The sequence below is a fragment of the Loxodonta africana genome, chromosome 23 (genome assembly GCF_030014295.1).
Source record: "Loxodonta africana isolate mLoxAfr1 chromosome 23, mLoxAfr1.hap2, whole genome shotgun sequence".
NCBI classification, from domain to species: Eukaryota; Metazoa; Chordata; class Mammalia; order Proboscidea; family Elephantidae; genus Loxodonta; species Loxodonta africana.
The window spans coordinates 64,092,900-64,113,826 of record NC_087364.1 but is presented as its reverse complement, the minus strand read 5'-3'; the positions used below and the strand labels follow the sequence as shown (position 1 = coordinate 64,113,826).

At 39.3% G+C, this 20,927-nt stretch overlaps 1 protein-coding gene across 8 annotated transcripts in view; it reads left to right on the top strand.

The window, feature by feature from the left end:
- The window catches only part of PLSCR4 (phospholipid scramblase 4), a 76,698-nt gene that overhangs the window by 20,976 nt on the left and 34,795 nt on the right, over positions 1–20,927 (top strand). For 7 of the 8 annotated variants that reach the window (XM_064275570.1, XM_003416217.4, XM_023555445.2 and 4 more), the window contains 2 exons: positions 16,534–16,561; positions 17,993–18,103. In XM_064275570.1, coding sequence (XP_064131640.1) covers positions 16,555–16,561; positions 17,993–18,103 — 118 coding nt within the window. In that variant the 5' untranslated portion in view covers positions 16,534–16,554. Of the gene's footprint in view, positions 1–11,379; positions 12,467–16,533; positions 16,562–17,992; positions 18,104–20,927 lie in introns of those variants that run through there. The other variant, XM_023555448.2, reaches the window with a different exon arrangement.

The window sequence follows — 20,927 nt, the reverse complement described above, 5'->3', positions numbered from 1 at the left end:
TAGTATAGGTTGTATCTTGAGTCAGTCTCTTTTTTTTTTTTTTTTTTTTAATTTTTATTAAGCTTCAAGTGAACATTTACCATTCCAATCAGTCTGTCACATGTAGGTTTACATACATCTTACTCCCTTCTCCCATTTGCTCTCCCCCTATTGAGTCAGCCCTTACAGTCTCTCGTTTCGTGCCAATTTTACCTTCTTCCCTCTCTCTCTATCTTCCCATCCCCCCTCCAGTCAAGAGTTGCCAACACACTCTCCTGTGTCCACCTGATTTAATTAGCTCACTCTTCATCAGTATCTCTCTCCCCCCCACTGACCAGTCCTTTTCATGCCTGATGATTTGTCTTCGGGGATGGTTCCTGTCCTGTGCCATCAGAAGTTCTGGGGAGCATTGTCTCTGGGATTCCTCTAGTCGCAATCATACCATTAGGTGTGGTCTTTTAATGAGAATTTGGGGTCTGCATCCCATTGGTCTCCTGCTCCCTCAGGAGTTGTCTGTTGTGTTCCCTGACAGGGCAGACATCGATTGTGGCCGGGCACCAACTAGTTCTTCTGGTCTCAGGATATTGTAGGTCTCTGGTTCAAGTGGCCCTTTCTGTCTCTTGGGTTCTTAGTTGTCGTGTGACCTTGGTGTTCTTCCTTTGCCTTTGCTCCCGGTGGGTTGAGACCAATTAATGTATTTTAGATGGCTGCTTGTTGGCATTTAGGACCCCAGGTGCCACAATTCAAAGTGGGATGCAGAGTGTTTTCATAATAGAATTGTTTTGCCCATTGATTTAGAAGTCCTCTCAAACCAAGTTCCCCAGACCCCAGCCCCTGCTTCGCTATCCTTTGAAGCTTTCATTTTATCTCGGAAACCTCTTTACTTTTAATCCTGTCCAATTAGGCTGACCTTCCATGTTTTGAGTGTTGTCTTTCCCTTCACCCAAAGCAGTTCCCATCTACAGATTGATCAATAAAAAGCCCTCTCCCTCCCTCCCTCCCTCCCTCCCCCCTTTGTAACCACAAAAGTATGTGTTCTTTTCCGTTTTTTCTATTTCTCAAGATCTTATAATAGTGGTCTTATACAATATTTGTCCTTTTGCAACTGACTCATTTCGCTCAGCATAATGCCTTCCAGATTCCTCCATGTTATGAAGTGTTTCAGAGATTCGTCACTGTTCTTTATCGATGCGTAGTATTCCGTTGTGTGAATATACCACAATTTATTTACCCATTCGTCCGTTGATGGACATCTTGGTTGCTTCCAGCTTTTTGCTATTGTAAACAGAGCTGCAATAAACATGGGTGTGCATATATCTGTTTGTGTGAAGGGTCTTGTATTTTTAGGGTATATTCCAAGGAGTGGGATTTCTGGGTTGTATGGTAGTTCTATTTCTAACTGTTTAAGATAACGCCAGATGGATTTCCAAAGTGGTTGTACCATTTTACAACCCCACCAGCAGTGTATGAGAGTTCCAATCTCTCCGCAGCCTCTCCAACATTTATTATTTTGTGTTTTTTGAATTAATGCCAGTCTAGTTGGTGTCAGATGGAATCTCATGGTAGTTTTAATTTGCATTTCTCTAATGACTAATGATCGAGAGCATTTTCTCATGTATCTGTTGGCTGCCTGAATATCTTCCTTAGTGAAATGTGTGTTCATATCCTTTGCCCACTTCTTGATTGGGTTGTTTGTCTTTTTGTGGTTGAGTTTTGACAGAATCATGTAGATTTTAGAGATCAGGCGCTGGTCTGAGATGTCATAGCTGAATATTCTTTCCCAGTCTGTAGGTGGTCTTTTTACTCTTTTGGTGAAGTCTTTAGATGAGCATAGGTGTTTGATTTTTAGGAGCTCCCAGTTATCTGGTTTCTCTTCATCATTTTTGGTAATGTTTTGTATTCTGTTTATGCCCTGTATTAGGGCTCCTAGGGTAGATTCTATTTTTTCTTCCAAGATTTTTATCGTTTTAGTCTTTATGTTTAGGTCTTTGATCCACTTGGAGTTAGTTTTTGTGCATGGTGTGAGGTATGGGTCCTGTTTCATTCTTTTGCAAATGGATATCCAGGTATGCCAGCACCATTTGTTAAAAAGACTATTATTTCCCCAATTGACTGACACTGGTCCTTTGTCAAATATCAGCTGCTCATAAATGGATGGATTTATATCTGGATTCTCAATTCTGTTCCATTGGTCTATGTGCCTGTTGTTGTACCAGTACCAGGCTGTTTTGACTACTGTAGCTATATAATAGGTTCTGAAATCAGGTAGGGTGAGGCCTCCCACTTTCTTCTTCTTTTTCAGTAATGTTTTGCTTATCCGGGGGTTCTTTCCTTTCCATATGAAATTAGTGATTTGTTTCTCTATTCCCTTAAAGTATGACATTGGTATTTGGATTGGAAGTGCGTTGTATGTATAAATGGCTTTTGGTAGAATAGACATTTTTACTATGTTAAGTCTTCCTATCCATGAGCAGGGTATGTTTTTCCATTTAAGTGTGTCCTTTTGAATTTCTTGTAGCAGAGTTTTATAGTTTTCTTTGTATAGGTCTTTTACATCCTTGGTAAGATTTATTCCTAAGTATTTTATCTTCTTGGGGGCTACTGTGAATGGTATTGATTTGGTTATTTCCTCTTCGGTGTTCTTTTTGTTGATGTAGAGGAATCCAAGTGATTTTTGTATGTTTATTTTATATCCTGAGACTCTTCCAAATTCTTCTATTAGTTTCAGTAGTTTTCTGAAGGATTTCTTAGGGTTTTCCATGTATACGATCATGTCATCTGCAAATAGTGATAGCTTTACTTCCTCCTTACCAATCTGGATACCCTTTATTTCTTTGTCTAGCCTAATTGCTCTGGCTAGGACTTCAAGTACGATGTTGAATAAGAGTGGTGATAAAGGGCATCCTTGTCTGGTTCCCGTTCTCAAGGGAAATGCTTTCAGGTTCTCTCCATTTAGAGTGATATTGGCTGTCGGCTTTGCATATATGCCCTTTATTATGTTGAGGAATTTTCCTTCAATTCCTATTTTGGTGAGAGTTTTTATCATAAATGGGTGTTGGACTTTGTCAAATGCCTTTTCTGCATCAATTGATAAGATCATGTGGTTTTTGTCTTTTGTTTTATTTATGTGATGGATTACATTAATGGTTTTTCTGATATTAAACCAGCCTTGCATACCTGGTATAAATCCCACTTGATCAGGGTGAATTATTTTTTTGATGTGTTGTTGGATTCTATTGGCTAGAATTTTATTAAGGATTTTTGCATCTATGTTCATGAGGGATATAGGTCTAAAATTTTCTTTTTTTGTAATGTCTTTACCTGGTTTTGGTATCAGGGAGATGGTAGCTTCATAGAATGAGTTGGGTAGTATTCCGTCTTTTTCTATACTTTGAAATACCTTCAATAGTAATGGTGTTAAGTCTTCCCTGAAGGTTTGGTAGAACTCTGCAGTGAAGCCATCTGGGCCAGGACTTTTTTTTGTTGGGAGTTTTTTGATTACCGTTTCAATCTCTTTTTTTGTTATGGGTCTATTTAGTTGTTCTACTTCTGAATGTGTTAGTTTAGGTAAGTAGTATTGTTCCAAGAATTTATCCATTTCTTCTAGGTTTTCAAATTTGTTAGAGTACAATTTTATGTAGTAATCTGATATGATTCTTTTGATTTCATTTGGTTCTGTTGTGATGTGGTCCTTCTCGTTTCTTATTTGGGTTATTTGTTTCCTTTCCTGTTTTTCTTTAGTCAGTCTAGCCAATGGTTTATCAATTTTGTTAATTTTTTCAAAGAACCAGCTTTTGGCTTTGTTGATTCTTTCAATTGTTTTTCTGTTCTCGAATTCATTTAGTTCAGCTCTAATTTTTATTATTTGTTTTCCTCGGGTGCCTGATGGATTCTTTTGTTGCTCACTTTCTATTTGTTCAAGTTGTCGGGACAGTTCTCTGATTTTGTCTCTTTCTTCTTTTTGTATGTGTGCATTTATCGATATAAATTGGCCTCTGAGCACTGCTTTTGCTGTGTCCCAGAGGTTTTGATAGGAAGTATTTTCATTCTCGTTGCTTTCTAAGAATTTCCTTATTCCCTCCTTGATGTCTTCTATAACCCAGTCTTTTTTCAGGAGGGTATTGTTCATTTTCCAAGTATTTGATTTTTTTTCCCTAGTTTTTCTGTTATTGATTTCTAGCTTCATTGCCTTGTGGTCTGAGAAGATGCTTTGTAATATTTCGATGTTTTGGATTCTGGAAAGATTTGTTTTATGCCCTAATATGTGGTCTATTCTAGAGAATGTTCCATGTGCGCTAGAAAAAAAAGTATATTTTGCAGCAGTTGGGTGGAGAGTTCTGTATAAGTCAATGAGGTCAAGTTGGTTGATTGTTGTAAGTAGGTCTTCCGTGTCTCTGTTGAGCTTCTTACTGGATGTCCTGTCCTTCTCCGAAAGTGGTGTGTTGAAGTCTCCTACTATATATGTGGAGGTGTCTATCTCACTTTTCAATTCTGTTAAAATTTGATTTATGTATCTTGCAGCCCTGTCATTAGGTGCGTAAATATTTAATATGGTTATGTCTTCCTGATCAATTGTCCCTTTTATCATTATATAGTGTCCTTCTTTATCCTTTGTGGCGGATTTAAGTCTAAAGTCTATTTTGTCAGAAATTAATATTGCTACTCCTCTTCTTTTTTGCTTATTGTTTGCTTGATATATTTTTTTCCATCCTTTGAGTTTTAGTTTGTTTGTGTCTCTAAGTCTAAGGTGTGTCTCTTGTAGGCAGCATATAGATGGATCGTGTTTTTTTATCCAGTCCGTGACTCTCTGTCTCTTTATTGGTGCATTTAGTCCATTTACATTCAGCGTAATTATAGATAAGTAAGTTTTTAGTGCTGTCATTTTGATGCCTTTTCATGTGTGTTGTTGGCCATTTCATTTTTCCACATGCTTTTTTGTGCTGAGACGTTTTTCTTAGTAGCTTGTGAGATCCTCATTTTCATAATGTTTAACTTTGTGTTTATTGAGTCGTTACGTTTTTCTTGGCTTTTTTCTTGAGTTATGGGATTGATATTCCGTTTTGTGGTTACCTTTTTATTTACCCCTATTTTTCTAAGTAAAAACCTAACTTGTATCCTTCTATTTCGCCTTGTATCACTCTCCATCTGGCAGTTCAATGCCTCCTATATTTAGTCCCTCTTTTTGATTATTTTGATCGTTTATCTATTGATTTCCATGATTTCCTGTTGTGTGTATTATTTTGTTTATTTATTTATTTTTTAGAATTAGTCTTAATTTGTTTGTTTTTGTGCTTTCCCTGTTTGAGTTGCGTTAATATCAGGACGTTCTGTTTTGAGACCTTGTATTGTGCTGGTACCTGATATTATTGGTCATCCGGCCAAACAATCTCCTTTAGCATTTCTTGCAGTCTTGGTTTAGTTTTTGCAAATTCTCTAAACTTGTGTTTATCTGTAAATATCTTAATTTCTCCTTCATATTTCAGAGAGAGTTTTGCTGGATATATGATCCTTGGTTGGCAGTTTTTCTCGTTTAGTGCTCTGTATATGTCGTCCCATTCCCTTCTTGCCTGCATGGTTTCTGCTGAGTAGTCTGAACTTATTCTTATTGATTCTCCCTTGAAGGAAACCTTTCTTTTCTCCCTGGCTGCTTTTAAAATTTTCTGTTTGTCTTTGGTTTTGGCAAGTTTGATGATGATGTGTCTTGGTGTTTTTCTTTTTGGATCAATCTTAAATGGGGTTCGATGAGCATCTTGGATAGATATCCTTTCTTCTTTCATGATGTCAGGGAAGTTTTGTGTCAGGAGTTCTTCAACTATTTTCTCTGTGTTTTCTGTCCCCCCTCCCTGTTCTGGGACTCCAATTACTCGCAAGTTATCCTTCTTGATAGAGTCCCACATGATTCTTAGGGTTTCTTCATTTTTTTTAATTCTTTTATCTGATTTTTTTTCAGCTATGTTGGTGTTGTTTCCCTGGTCCTCCAGAAGTCCCAGTCTACATTCTAATTGCTCGAGTCTGCTCCTCTGACTTTCTATTGCGTTGTCAAATTCTGTAATTTTATTGTTAATCTTTTGGATTTCTACATGCTGTCTCTCTATGGATTCTTGCAACTTGTTAATTTTTCCACTATGTTCTTGAATAATCTTTTTGAGTTCTTCAACAGTTTTATCAGTGTGTTCCTTGGCTTTTTCTGCATTTATCCTAATTTCATTTGTGATATCTTTAAGCATTCTGTAAATTAGTTTTTTATATTCTGTATCTGATAATTCCAGGATTGTATCTTCATTTGGGAAAGATTTTGATTCTTTTGTTTGGGGGGTTGGAGAAGCTGTCATGGTCTGTTTCTTTATGTGGTTTGATATGGACTGCTGTCTCCGAGCCATCACTGGGAAACTAGATTTTCCAAGTAGTCAGCTGGTGCGCTGGCTCCTAGTTCTGAAAACAGTCGCTGTCTGCCCGTATTTGTTCGTTTTCCGTCTCTAAGTCTGTGCTTGTTGTTCAGAGTTCGTAGATTGTTATGTATGTGATCGATTCCCTTGTTTTTCCGAGTCTTTGTTGCAAGAGGGATCCGCGGTAGCGTCCACCTAGTCCGCCATCTTGGCCCCTGCCTCGAGTCAGTCTCTTTTGAGATATGAAAGAGATTAAACGCAAGCTAGCAAGCAGAGATGGGGGAAGAGAGATTCCAAGCTACATGAAGATTGCCCAGGAGAAGAAGCACAAAGAGACAAGGACCTTCCTTCCAGAGCCAACAGAGAAAGAAGTCTTCCCCTAGAGCTGGCACCCAAAATTCAGACCACTAGCCTCCTAAACTGTGAGAAAATAAATTTCTGCTTGTTAAAGCCATCCACTTGTGGTATTTCTGTTATACCAGCACTAGATAAGTAAGACAGAACTTAGTAGTGGAAGAGCACGGGGTGCTGCTGTTTTGGAATTGGGTGATGGGTAGAGGCTGTAAGAGTTTTAAGGTGCCTAATAGTAAAACCCTTAAACAGAAACCGTGGTGGCATAGTGGTTAAGTGTTATGGCTGCTAACCAAAGGGTCGGCAGTTCAAATCCGCCAGGTGCTCCTTGGAAACTCTATGGGGCAGCTCTACTCTGTCCTGTAGGGTCACTATGAGTTGGAATTGACTCGATGGCACGGGGTTTGGTTTTTTTGGTGGAGGAGGAATAGTAAAAGCCTGGATTGCCTTGAAGAGACTGTGGTAGAATTAGGGATGTCAGAGGTGATTCTGATGACTCGGAAGTAAGGAGAGCTATAGAGAAAGTCTCTATCATCTTAGAGAATACATGTGGCACCATCAACAAAATGTTGCTGGAATGTGGACATTAAATGTGCTTCTAGTATGGCTTTAAAAGAAAATGATAAACATGTGATTGGACAGTGGAGGAAGGGCGACGCTTTTTATGCAGTGGCAAAAAACTTTTCTGAATTTTGTTCTCATGTTTGGTGGATGGTAGAACTTGTAAGTGATGAACTTGGATATTTAGCTGAGGAGATTTCTAACCAAGACCTTAAATGGGCCACGTGGTTTCTCCTTGTTAAAAAAAAAAAAATCTTTTTTTCCTTGTTACTTATAGTAAAATATGAGAAAAAAGAGATAGACTTAAAAATGAACTGTGCAAAATGAAAACAGAACTTAAAGATTTGAAAATTCTTTTGTATGAACTAAGGACACGTTCACCAAGGACGTGGCTACACAATCATTTGTTAAAGAGTTTAAGCCTATGACTGATGGATCTTACCAGTTACCAGAGCAGAAAACCCATCAGCTTAGACCAAAGGGGACAAAGAACGAAAGGAAAATGCTGTCTGACTCTTGGAATTCTACAGGCATTTAGATCATTGATTCATATGGAATTAATTTTCATACATGGTGTGTAATATGGGCTCAGATTTTCCATATGGAGATCCAGTTATCCCAGCACAGTTCAGTGAATAGGCTGTTCTTTCACCACTGAATTAACTTAGCACCATCCAAACCAAAAACCAAACCCAGTGCCGTCAAGTCAATTCCGACTATAGGACAGAGTAGAACTGCCCCATAGAGTTTCCAAGGAGCGCCTGTCGGATTCGAACTGCCGACCCTTTGGTTAGCAGCCATAGCACTTAACCACTATGCCACCAGGGTTTACTTAGCACCATAGATGTTGAAAATCAATTGACCATAAATGTATGGGTTGCATTAGTGATTTTTAAAAATCTATTAAGCCACCATGTGTGTTAAAGATTCTGTTTCAAGACACATATAATTAATATTTTATGAATTTAAGTAATTAACAATTATACTTAATGGCATGGTAAAACAAAAGACAATTTTCACTCATCTAACTGGCATCGCAACTCGTTGCTGTCAAGTTAATTCCTACTCATAGCGACTGTATGGGACAGCGTAGAACCATCCCACAGAGTTTTTGAGGAGCGGCTGGTGGATTTGAACTGCCAACGTTTTGGTTAGCAGCCTAGCTTGTAACCACTGCATCATCAGGGAAAAAGAAGATAATATTCAAGACTGAGGTGGCCACTCACATGTTTTGGATTTAAGCTTATTAGAAAGAAAATTATTTGGCAAAATTCTCCCCAGATTGTAATAAAGCAAAACATGAATCCTGCTTGAATTATTTTATCCTAGAGGGTAGCGAGAGGTACACCAAACATTTTTGTAAAAGGGTATTTTATAGCATTAATCATAATACAAAAAAAAGTGTAAACAGTAAAATGGAATATTTTGAATAAGGTAAGGTGTACGGCCATTTGTAGAATGTTCTATAATCGCTAAAATTGCATTAAAAAAACTATTTGTTTTACAACACATCCTAATTTTTAATAATGTTCCTTATAAGTATGGAGCCCTGGTGACACAGAGGTTAAGAGGTCGGCTGCTTACCAAAGGGACCATAGTTTGAATCCATCTCGGAAACCCTACAGGGCAGTTCAGCTCTGTCCCTTAGGGTCACTATGAGTTGGAATCAACTTGATGGCAGTGGGTTTGGGGATTATAAATATATACACACAAACACAGAAAATACGCCGACATTTTCGGAATAGTTATTTGGGAGAGGTAGGATTAAGGGTGCTGTTCATTTCTTCTTTATACTGGTCTGCGCTTCTCGGGTTTCTACAAATGAAAAAATATTGCTTTTGTAATTAAAATGTGTGTGTGTGTATTGTAGCAGTTTCATATCTTTGCTGCCATTCAAAGAACTTATGTGTAACAACTAAAATTGGATAGCCATCATTTTCTATGGAGATGGAAGAAAATACGAATACATCACCCATTTAGCAAAGGCTAATAGCTTTTTGTTGATGTCGTTTAAAGTAAGGAAAAAAACCAGGAAGCCAAACCCATTGATGTCGAGTCAGTTCCGACTCATATTGACCCTATAGGACAGAGTAGCACTGCCCCGTAGGGTTTCCAAAGAGCACCTGGTGAATTTGAACTGCCAACCTTTTGGTTAGCAGCCAAATTCTTAACCACTGTCACCAGGACTTCCTGGTATAAAGTAAGGAATATATACTTTGTTAGGATTATTAGCACATTTGCCAAGCCTGGATCTCTTTTGTGAAATGTGAGGTGTATAAAATTTGAACGCTTGAAAAAATCAGTGTTTTCCTGTATTGAATGGCACCAATGCTTTCATATAATCCAATTATAATATTGCTTTTAACCACTTACATATCTATTATCTCATTTGCATTTAATGGTACAAAGTTCTACACTAATATAGTTACAGTATGCATTTTTCCATAGTGCAGGATTAGCAGATATTTATTTATTTTAAGACATTAAAGCTCAAGACAACGAGGTCATGAACTTGTCTATTCATTTGGTCTTTCAAAAATTCATTTGCTGAAAACCCCTTACCATGCACTGCATTAGATGCTAAAAGCTACAAAGATCCATGACACATTTCTGCACACAAAGAGAATGCAATAAAGTGGGAGGGTTTTGATAGTTCCTTTGGTTTTAAGGAGCACACTCAGGCAGGCTAGCTTGGGCGGGGCAGCTTTTTATAAGAATAAATGTGGAGCATTAATGGAGTTGGTTTTCCATAGAATGCCAGGAACAGGAATTTGGGAGGGAGCGGGAGGCCTCACAGGACTGGAACTGAGAGCTTCTCCATTTTCATGAGACTCTAGGGCCTCTGTGGCAGGAGCTGGAGGGCCTTGCCCATTGGCCTAGCTCAGCCCTGACCTCCTGTGTGCCCAGTGGCCCCCTCTGCAGCCCGGTTTGTTCTTCCTCTTGCCTCAGAAAACTCTTCTGTCCTCCACTTCTGCTAGCTAATAGTTTCGGTATTTTGTAATTTGGACTTGTTATGACCTATCATGGCTCTAATTCTTATCTTCTGCTTTCTCTCTAAGCATCCTACCAAGCCTTACTTTCTTGGAATTTTCCCTGCTTAAATTTCCAAGAAAGAAACGGTGGGATTAACCCAGATTTTACATGTGTGCATGCTAGGTTATGAGGTGAATTGCTGACCAGCCTATTGATTGGATGCCTTTTGGTCAGGTGTCCACCCTGAACCAATCAGCTCTAGGGACAGGGTCATACAGGGCAAAACATAACCACTTAGATCGGCTCTTACTGTTTTCCTCTGGAAGGGTTAGTGGGAATGGCAGGTGTTGTGAGTAACATATCTACCACAGAGAGAGACACATAAATATATAGAAGATAAAAGAACATTATGTTCTCTACATTTTAGATGTCTTTAATGCATTTAGAATATGTGCACTTTTAAAATTTATTACTAGATAAGTTCATTCATCTGAATAATATAACATTGATGTTGCTACATGGAACTAAAAGCGAATCCTGTGCAGATTTAAATTATTTTCTACTTTGTCTTTCCTTTGGCTAGAAATGGGAAAACAGCCTGTTTTAGTTACCTAGTGCTGCCATGACCAAAATACCCAGGTGGGTGGCTTTAAAGAACAGGAGCTTACTTTTCTCACGGTTAAGGAGGCTAGAAGTCCAAAATCAAGGGCTAGCTTCTAGAAGGAAGTCCTTTGTCCATTTCAGCTTCTGATAGCTGACAATGCTCGGAGTTTCTGGATTTGTAGCTGCATCTGCTGTGTGCGTGTCTTCATATGATGTCTTCCCTGTGTGTCTCTGTGTCTAATCTGCCCTTTTTATAACTCAGAAATGATTAGGTTTAGGACACACCCTACACTGGTATGACTTCGTGAACATAGCAAAACAAACTCCTCTTTTTCCAAACAGAGCCATATTTATAGATACAACAGTTAGGATTTCAACATATATTTTGGGGTGACATAACTCATGACAGAGCCCTTCAGCACTGTTTCTCTCTCTCTCTCTTTTTTCTCCTGCTTCTTTCCAATTGGAAACAGCATAAACAATACTGATAAAATTGTACCTGCCAGAAGCATAGCTGGTGGAGGCGTGAAGGAGGAAGTTAGTGGTAGCAGCACCATGCCCACCATAATGTCTTACGCTTGGATGGTCGGTAATACAGGTTGAATGGCTGAAAAATGACAGCTTTTTTAATAATACATTTGAATACAGACATTTACGCTTGGTTTCTAGGTACATTTTACCTAGTGAAATAATAGTAAAAATGCAGCTTTATTGAGGGCTTGCTGTGTGCCAGGCACTGTTTTAAATATTTTCCAAGTGTGATCATATTAGTCTTCATAACGGTTCCATGAGGTGGATCCCACCATCATCATGCCCATGTTACACAGGATAACAGGAGAACAGAGAGGTCACACAAGGTCACACAGCTATTAGGTATTGTTGTTAGGTACCATTGAGTCAGTCCTGACTCATGGCGGCCCTTTGTACAACAGAACAAAACACTGCCCGGTCCTGTGCCATCCTCACAATCATTGTTACATTTGAGCCCATTGTTGCAGCCACTGTGTCAATCCGTCTCATTGAGGGTCTTCCTCTTTTTCACTGCCCTTTACTTAACCAAGCATGGTGTCCTTCTCCGGGGACTGATCCTTCTGGATAACATGTCCAAAGTATGTGAGACTTGGTCTCACCATCTTTGCTTCTAAGGAGCATTCTGGTTGTATTTCTTCCAGGACAGATTAGGTCGTTCTTTTGTAGACCTGGGATTAATGCCCACGCTCAGGACCACTGTCCATGTTGTGTAAAATATGCTGACAGATGCCATTTACCAGCCCCCAATCTTCTGCATCGTGCAAGTATCATATCCTGTGTTCAAAAGATATCATCTCCTAACTGTTACATATCAACCCTGTAGAGAAAGATGGGGGTTGTGGTAGCTGCAATAGGGCTTTGCAAAAATTAGATATTTCTCCTGGCCCTGGTAAGTAGCGGAAGGAATTGTTCAGACAGTGACCTCTTGCTTTCCTTCTTTCCTCTCGGTGCTGAAGGCACTGGAGAGAGGCAGGACCCAGGGTTTTAGAAGCAGATGCAGGATTCCAAGGCTTGTTCCAAGAGAATTGCAAGAGTTTTGTATGTCCAGAGGCGCCCTTGCCCAGACTCCAGGACAGCTTCCAGTAAGTAGTCAGCTGTAAAGGGCTGGACATCCTTCTCGATTTTGTGATTGAAGTTTCAAATATCCATGATGTGGGCTATAGAACTTGTGGTTTTGTTGAGCTCTGTTAGTGTGTCGTGGTTTACAAACGGTGAAATTCAACAGGTGTTATGTGTACTTTTTGGTCAAGGGAGTATATAACACAGCTGCAGTATTGGCTCCAGCAAGTGATCACTGTGTACATGTTCTCTTCTGCAGACGATGTCATTTAAGATGTCAGGGCTACCTTGTGAACTGCAGCTTTCACCAACCTTGTCATATCCAGTCCAGGTCTCCTTTCCTCTTTATTATATTCCCCAGCATGCTCAGATTCCCCTGTATGCAGCCTGTGCCCTGAAAATGCCAAGGCTTCTGCCATCAAGAGCCCTTTGCACCATGTGATATTAGCCTGTTATGGAGAGACAGCTCAGCTTTCTCATCTTGTCTCCATCTGATATGGAGTCAAAAGTCAGTCTCTTCAACTTGTGGCAGTTTTTGCTATTGCTGAGTGATTGGGAAATGTGAAATAGTTCAGGGAAAGTTAAGCAAGGATTAAGTTAACATTCATGGTTGTACCAACAGGAAGTTATCCTGCCATATGTAACATGGTTGTCAAACCTGTGTTGTGACAATGTCTAAGAAGGGACTGAGAAGGTACGGTGGTACAATAAAAGAAAGAAGTGGCCCAAAGGAGAGGGGAGGTAAACAAACTCTTTGAGCTTCTGCACTTGGTGAGGTTCTGTGTGGCTATAGTTTGTTTAAATTCACTGATATTATTTTTTAAAAACATTTTTATATATTAGTTAATTTTTTCCGAAGTTGTTATTCAGTCACTTGAATCAGATTTGAATTGTAATTTCTTCCAGTCATAATTGAGAAATGCTATGCATCTTCATGCTGTATCAGTCTCAGCCATGACTGATCATAAGAACCACCTGGGACTCTTTTTCAAAATAGATTCCCAGGCCTTGTCCCCAGAGGTACTACTTCAGGGCTGAGGTCCATAATTCGTTTTTTTTTTTTTTTTTCTTGAAAAAAATTCAAATCTGCATCATCACCTACATCCACCAATTATTAAAATTTCGCCACATTTGCTTTTTCGATGAGAGAGACAGAGAAAGACTTAACCTCTTTTCACAAAGGCACTTAATCTGTTCTAAAAAGTTTTCATTGTTGTTCCTTAACAGCTTCGAATCCCCAGATTTAACCTAGAAAGGAAGGAACAACAGACCATTAGTGAGAAAAAGATTAATGCCAACACATCTTTGTCAACTGGTTCTTGTTTATTGTGAACCAGTGTCAGACATATAAAAATGATATTAATCATACATGGACTGTTTAAAGATTTAGCACAACCCATCGCCTATTCCTCGGCATAAGAGCTACAACATTCACAGGAGCTGAGAGCCTTTTGTGGACCAGTCCAAAACACTTGACCCTCATCACCCCTCCTGACTGGTAACCATTGTCCCCAGCTGTGTGTTATTAACTTTCTAGCTTTTCTTTCAAGGTTCCCCTCATATGTGCATCAGAAAAAATAAAATAAAATATTTAGCTTTCCTGCTTTTGAGCATTCTAATATGGAATCATACTCTGTTCTCTTGAGTTGCCATATTTCTTAGTGTTGTATTTTGGAGATTCATTCTTGCTGATGCATGTGGCTGTAGTTTTTCTTCACTACAGTACACTACTCCATTGTATGAATAGACCACAATGTATTTATCTGGTCTACCATCGACTCGATAGCACTATTTTTTTTTTTTTATGGCACCATTGATGGACAATGGAAATGTTTTCTTTATTGTGAACAGTGATGTCGAGAACATTTTTATTCGTATCCCCTGTATATGTGTGAGAGTTTCTCCAGGGTACATACTTAGGAGTGTCAAGGATTTAAGACTCTAGAAAGGTGTGGTTGTGTCCCGAAACACCAGGGATTCTCATTATGGCAGGGGTAGGAGCAATTCCTTAAACTCTTTTGGCTGGTCCCAGTTGTGTCTGGCCTTTCTGTGTGCCGCAGCATACTTTTTTTACCTGTAGAGACATATAGGATATTATACCACTAACTTGGGCTCCAGAGTTAGAGTGGAGATGGTCCAAGCCTGATTAGTCTCTTTGCCCCAAACTTGGCAAGACAGTCATTTGGGATGGGAGTCTAAATACTGACATATGGCACGAATACTGTCACTGTGTCAACTCAGTATCCATATTGATGAATTGTAAGGTATTTTAAAGTACTACTTGACTTCAGCAGGGTTAATCATTTACTAAGCTATATGGTTAAGTTACTTAGTCTCTCTGAACCCATTTTCCCATCTGTAAAACGGGGCTGACAACCTGTATCTTAGAGAGATGTTGTACAGTTAGAGTATATGAAAAGTGTTTGGACCTTTGCCTGACCCTTAAGCGGCATTCAGTAAATCACAGCCTTTGTTGATGTTCTTGTTATTTGTCTTCACCCAGAATGTGGAAACTCTGAAATTCCTTTCCCTGATTATAACTTCTCTTTTTTATTCTTTGGCTGAATTGAATCCATTAAATCTGTACCCAGCCACGCCTCTTGTTTCAAATCTCTTCTCAACTTCTAGTTTTCTTCTCTGGTTATTCTCATAATTTTCACCTGTACGTATTTTTAGTTAAAATGTTTACCTTGTCTTTTGGCTTCTCCTTAAGCATAAAATGGCCCATTTTGAACTTTTGATCACTTCCCTCCCCAGTCCTCACCATCTTCTTGGCCCCCAGTGTCTTTCTCTGTAGCTCAGTTGTTTTTGTTGTGTGCTGTTGAGTCGATTCTGACTCATAGCAACTCTATATGACAGAGGAGAACTGCCCCTAGGACTTCCTAGGCTGAAGTCTTTACAAGAGCAGATCTCCAGGTCTTTTCTCCTGCAGAATGGCTCCTGGGCATAGCTCAGTTAATGATGTTGTAATAGCCCAGTTGCTGTGGTCAAAAAAAAATGACAACTCTCCTTGACTCCTCCCTTTACCTCAGTCCATCAGCAGTTCCTATAGTTCCTTCCGAACCATGTCATGCATCTGGCCACTCTAATCCTCTCCAGTGTTACCTCCCCAGGCTGAGCCAGCATCAACTCTTGCCTGGGTTACTGCAGCTGCACCCTCATTAACCCTGTGTCCACTCTTGCTCCCCCCACCAACCCTGCAAGATAAAGTGTAAATCAAATCTGATCACTCCACTGAGGATAATCCTTGAGAGACTTCCTAACTATACAGGTTACCACATACCCAAACGTCTTCCCGTGGCCTTTGATATGATCTCACTTCCATCTACATCTCTGACCTCTGTTCTCTTCATTCAGTCTATCCCAGTCACACCTGGCCTGTTTCTCTCCTTGAATATTTCAAGATCATTCCCATCTTGGGGGCCTTTGCCCTCACTTTCCCATCTTCTTAAATTTTAGCAGGATGCCTCGTTTTGTAGTTCAAATAGCTCTATTGTCACTCCTCAGAGTGGCTTTCCCTGGCCCTTCTGGCACTCCCCATCCATCTGTCATTTATTCCTAAACCTTATACTTTGTTTTCTATATAACTGTGCCATTTAAGGAGCCCTGGTGGCGCAGGAATCAACTCGACGGCATTGGGTTTTTTTTTTTTTTGGTGGCGCAGGGGTTAAGAGCTACAGTTGCCAACCCAGAGGTCAGTGGTTCAAATCTACCAGCTACTCCTTGGAAACCCTAAGAGGCAGCTCTACACCATCCTAGAGGGTCACTATTACTTGGAATTGACTTGATGACAATGGCTTAGTTCTATATAAATTTAAGTGTTTGTTAGCATTTTTTAAAATTTTACCCCATGGAATACAATCACCAGCAGGGTGAACATCCTGTCTGATTTTCTGCTGTATTTTAACATCTGCAGTAGTGCCTGGAACATAATAGGCACTCCGTATGTATTTGTTGACTTAACGAAGGAATGAATAAGAAAGAATTTGAGGCTAAATAATTAGAAAACTTATTCTACATATTATTAAAAAATAGTAGTATAATATATATACTTATGTATTTTAAGACATTAAAATGTTTTCTTTTTCAGGATTAATTAGAATTCTTCGAAATGTCAGGTAAGTCTTTGATGAACAAATTTTGAATATGCTTACTTTACAAATGTGAATTGTGTGATTGCTTTCCTCATAAAAATATTGAATGTATTTTATTTTGAAGTGGTTTTTGTTGTTATTTAACATTTGGGGAATATAAATACATCTATTCATTTATATATGTGCACAATCCTGTCTAACTACATGGATTAAAAGGGACTTACCTTGGTTTCTATGTACTGAAAAATATTGAAAGTATGTGGGAACAACTAGATAAATGAAAAATAGCGTGGGAAAGTAAATGTGCCAGAAGAGAGAAGAGAATAAAAAGCCAGGACAGCCTATCTTGATAGAACCAAAACCAAACCCACTGCCATCGAGTTGATTCAGACTCACAGTGACCCTATAGGGCAGAGTAGAACTGCCCCATAGGGCTTCCAAGGAGTGCCTGGTGGATTTGAACCGCTGGCCTTTTGGTTAGCAGCTGTAGCTCTTAGCCACTACTCCACCAGGGTTTCCACCTTGATAGAGGGGGACTGGAAAGTGGGCCCTGCATTTTCTTGCACTGATAGAAGGAGAGGAAGCCACGATTGTGAAGCTTGTGTTTTCTGATAGAGAAGTCAGCTTGTCCTGTGGAGACGCAGAACTATTCCTGATACTGCGTCCAGGGAGAAATTCCTCCAATCTAAGTGAAGGGATCAGGTGAAACATTGTGACAAGTGGCCTCAGCATCTCCCTTGCAGTAATTTCAGTGACCTTGGTTGTTGGTAGGAAGAATAAGGCAAAACAGGACTGACTGGCAACAACAACTAAGTCATGTCTCATTGCCTTGTAAGCCATTAAGCATTTATTGGTGCTCTGGTTTGAATTTATTTAGACAGTCACTTTCCTAAAAGGGTTTGGGAAAAAATTCAAATTTACTTTATAGTTGCCTGCATTCTCCATATTATATAATAGAATAAAGACTTTCTGCTACCTCGGAAGAAATTAATTTATGCCGAAAAGAGCCAGCTGAACCACTAGTATGGCAGGTCACTTTGATCACAAGCATGATATAGTTGCTCAGTTCTATTTTTTAATCAATGTTCAGTCTAAGGAGCCCTGGTGGCACAGTGGTTAAAGCACTCGGCTGCTAACCGAAAGGTTGGCGGTTCAAACCCACTAGCAGCTCCAAGGGAGAAAGATGTGGCAGTCTGCTTCCGTAAAGATTTACAGCCTTGGAAACTCTATAGGGCAGTTCTACTCTGTCCTTTAGGGTCACTCTGAATGTTCAGTCTAAAAATCCACGAAATGCATAAATAGGTGATACCTAACATACACAATGTATATATTTTATAGGAAATAAAACAGTTTATTTTACATCGATTGCATTCACTGATTTATACCACCAGTAAACAGATAAATACATTCAGTTATTATTTCCTTTGTAAATCATGTCTCCTCTCTCCCCTCAAGGTGTAGTCCCCACAGCTCCTGAACAACCAGCCAGTGAAATGGAAAATCAAATAAAGTCGCAAGATCCAAGACCTGATGCCGTCCCAGACTATAATTCCCATTTTGTTCCAGGTAAGTTAAATATTCAAAACTTCTTCCTGCTCCCAAAACCATGCTAATAGTTAAGGTTTCCTTTTAATTAACAATTGAGTGATTTCAATAAATAGATATTGAACACCTATTGGGTGGCTATAATTTATTTGCTGTCAGTTAGAATAGATTCCTGCCATCAAAGGATTAACAAGCTACTGAAGAAGAAAGTTGGGCCAATAATGAGCCTGTCCCCATACTCTATTATGGAAATATGAACAAAACGTAGAGGCACAGAAGAGAACAACAGACTCTTCCCAGGGATTTGAGGGAAGCCTTAACTGAGGAAGTCAAGTTTTGCTGACGTGATGTGGAGTTTCCCACTCAAAGAAAAAGGGGAAAGGACGGTGCCTGGCAAAAAGAACAATAAGCCCCAAAGCACAAGGTCATGAAAAGTCTGCTTTGGGAGTGTGTATGGGAGAAATGGCAGGAGAAGTGCAGAGTAATGAAGGTGAAAAGTCTTGGGTGCTGAGTAAGGAGCTTGTAGTTCTGGCACGTATTTTTCAGATATTTCATGAGCCTGGTAGGGACTCAAGAAAAAGGATACTTTTATATACTAGTGGAAATTTGAATTACTACAATCTTTTTAGAAAGCATTTTGGCCACGTGTGAAATAAAATTAAAAATACACTGACTTTTGACCAAGAAAATAGTTTTAATCAGCCTCTTGTTCAAATTTTTTTTGTTTGTTTTTGTTCAAATACATTTTTTATTGCTGTAAAAATATATATAACACAGCATTTGCCAATTCAATATTTTCAAATACATTCTTAATGACTTAGGAAATGATGACAAGGTGCAGTGATAGTTCTTTAAATATATATTTGAAAGGTATGTTTCGAGGTGACAGCACCTGAGCTAGGCTCTAAAAGGGTAAATGCAACCCGGTACCCACAGGATGATGGCTAAGATACAGATTTGGCTCTTGATTTATGATCTGTGAACTCAGGTAACCCCTGCCCATCAGTGCCTCCTTCTCCTTTTTCACTCATGTTTGTGCAGGCTGTGTGGATATGATCCAGTATAACCCCTATTCCTAGCTCAAAAACAAGGCTTTGACAAACCTAAATTATAACTAAGCTGTTTATGACCATTTCTCTATATTTTCCTTCAGTAACTTTCAACATAATCGACCTTAAATTCACCAATGACTATATTCAAGCACCTGGATTCCACTGTGACAAGAACAGAAACTCCACCATTTCTAAGGAGCAAACACTGGTTAAAATTATGTTCTGTCCATCTGGAAAATGTTTACTTATTCCTATGTCAAAAAATTAGCACAAGAGCAAGAAACATCCTTCAAATTAACCAACTAGATAAAATTGAAAAATAATGTAGAGCATAGCATACAACTAATGAATTTTTAGTTATGAATTTAGTAAAAAAAATTCACCGAGACCGCCACCTGGTGGCTGGGCTATATACTTACATATGATAAACCAAAAACCAAACCCATTGCCATAGGGTGGATTCCGACTCACAGCGATTCTATAGGACAGAGTAGAGCTGCCCCATAGGTTTTCCAAGGAGCAGGTGGTTGATTTAAACTGCTGATCTTTTGGTTAGCAGCCAAGCTCTTAACCACTGTGCTATCAGGGTGACACTAAATAAGTCCCTGCATTAATATGTAATTCATATTAAGGAATGCCTGTACTTCAAATGGAAACCCTGGTGGTGTAGTGGTTAAGTGCTATGGCTGCTAACCAAGAGGTCGGCAGTTCAGATCCACCAGGCGCTCCTTGAAAACTCTATGGGGCAGTTGTACTCTGTCCTATAGGGTCACTATGACTTGGAATTGACTTGAAGGCAACGGGTTTGGTTTTTGTGTTTATACTTCAAGTATTTGGCTTTAATTAATTTATCTAATTTAAATTTCCCTTACGCATCTATCCGTTTGAAGTACTGTGAAGGCTTCTGTGTTGCTGTGATGCTGGAAGCTATGCCACTGGTATTCAGTTACCAACAGGGCCACCCAGGGCGGAAAGGTTTCAGCTGAGCTTCCAGACTAAGACAGACTAGGAAGAAGGACATGGCAGTCTACTTCTGAAAAGCATTAGCCAGTGAAAACCTTATGAATAGCAGCAATACACTGTCTGATATAGTGCTGGAAGATGAGCCCCTCAGGTTGAAAGGCACTCAAAATACCACTGGGGAAGAGCTGCCTCCTCAAAGTAGAGTCGACCTTAATGATGTGGATGGAGTCAAGCTTTCGGGACCTTCATTTGCTGATGTGGCATGACTCAAAATGAGAAGGAACGGCTGCAAACATCCATTAATAATAGGAACCTAGAATGTACGAAGTATGAATCTAGGAAAATTAGAAATCATCAAAAATGAAATGGAATGCACAAAGATCTTAGGCATTAGTGAGCTGAAATAGACTAGAATTGCCCATTTTGAATTGGACAAGCGTATGGTCTACTATGCTGGGAATGACAACTTGAAGAGGAATAGTGTTGCGTTCATCGTCAAAAAGAACATTTCAACATCTATCCCGAAGTACAATGCTGTCAGTGCTAGGATAATATCCATATGCCTACAAGGAAGAAAAAAGATCAGTTAATATGGTTAATATTCAAATTAATGCACCAACCACTAAGGCCAAGATGAAGAAGTTGAAGATTTTTACCAACTTCTGCAGTCTGGAGTTGATCAAACATGCAATCAGGATCCACAGATAATTACTGATGATTGGAATGTGCAAGTTGGAAACAAGAAGGATCGGTAGTTAGAGGATATGACCTTGGTGGTAGAAATGATACCATAGATGGCATAATTGAATTTTGCAAGACCAATGACTTCT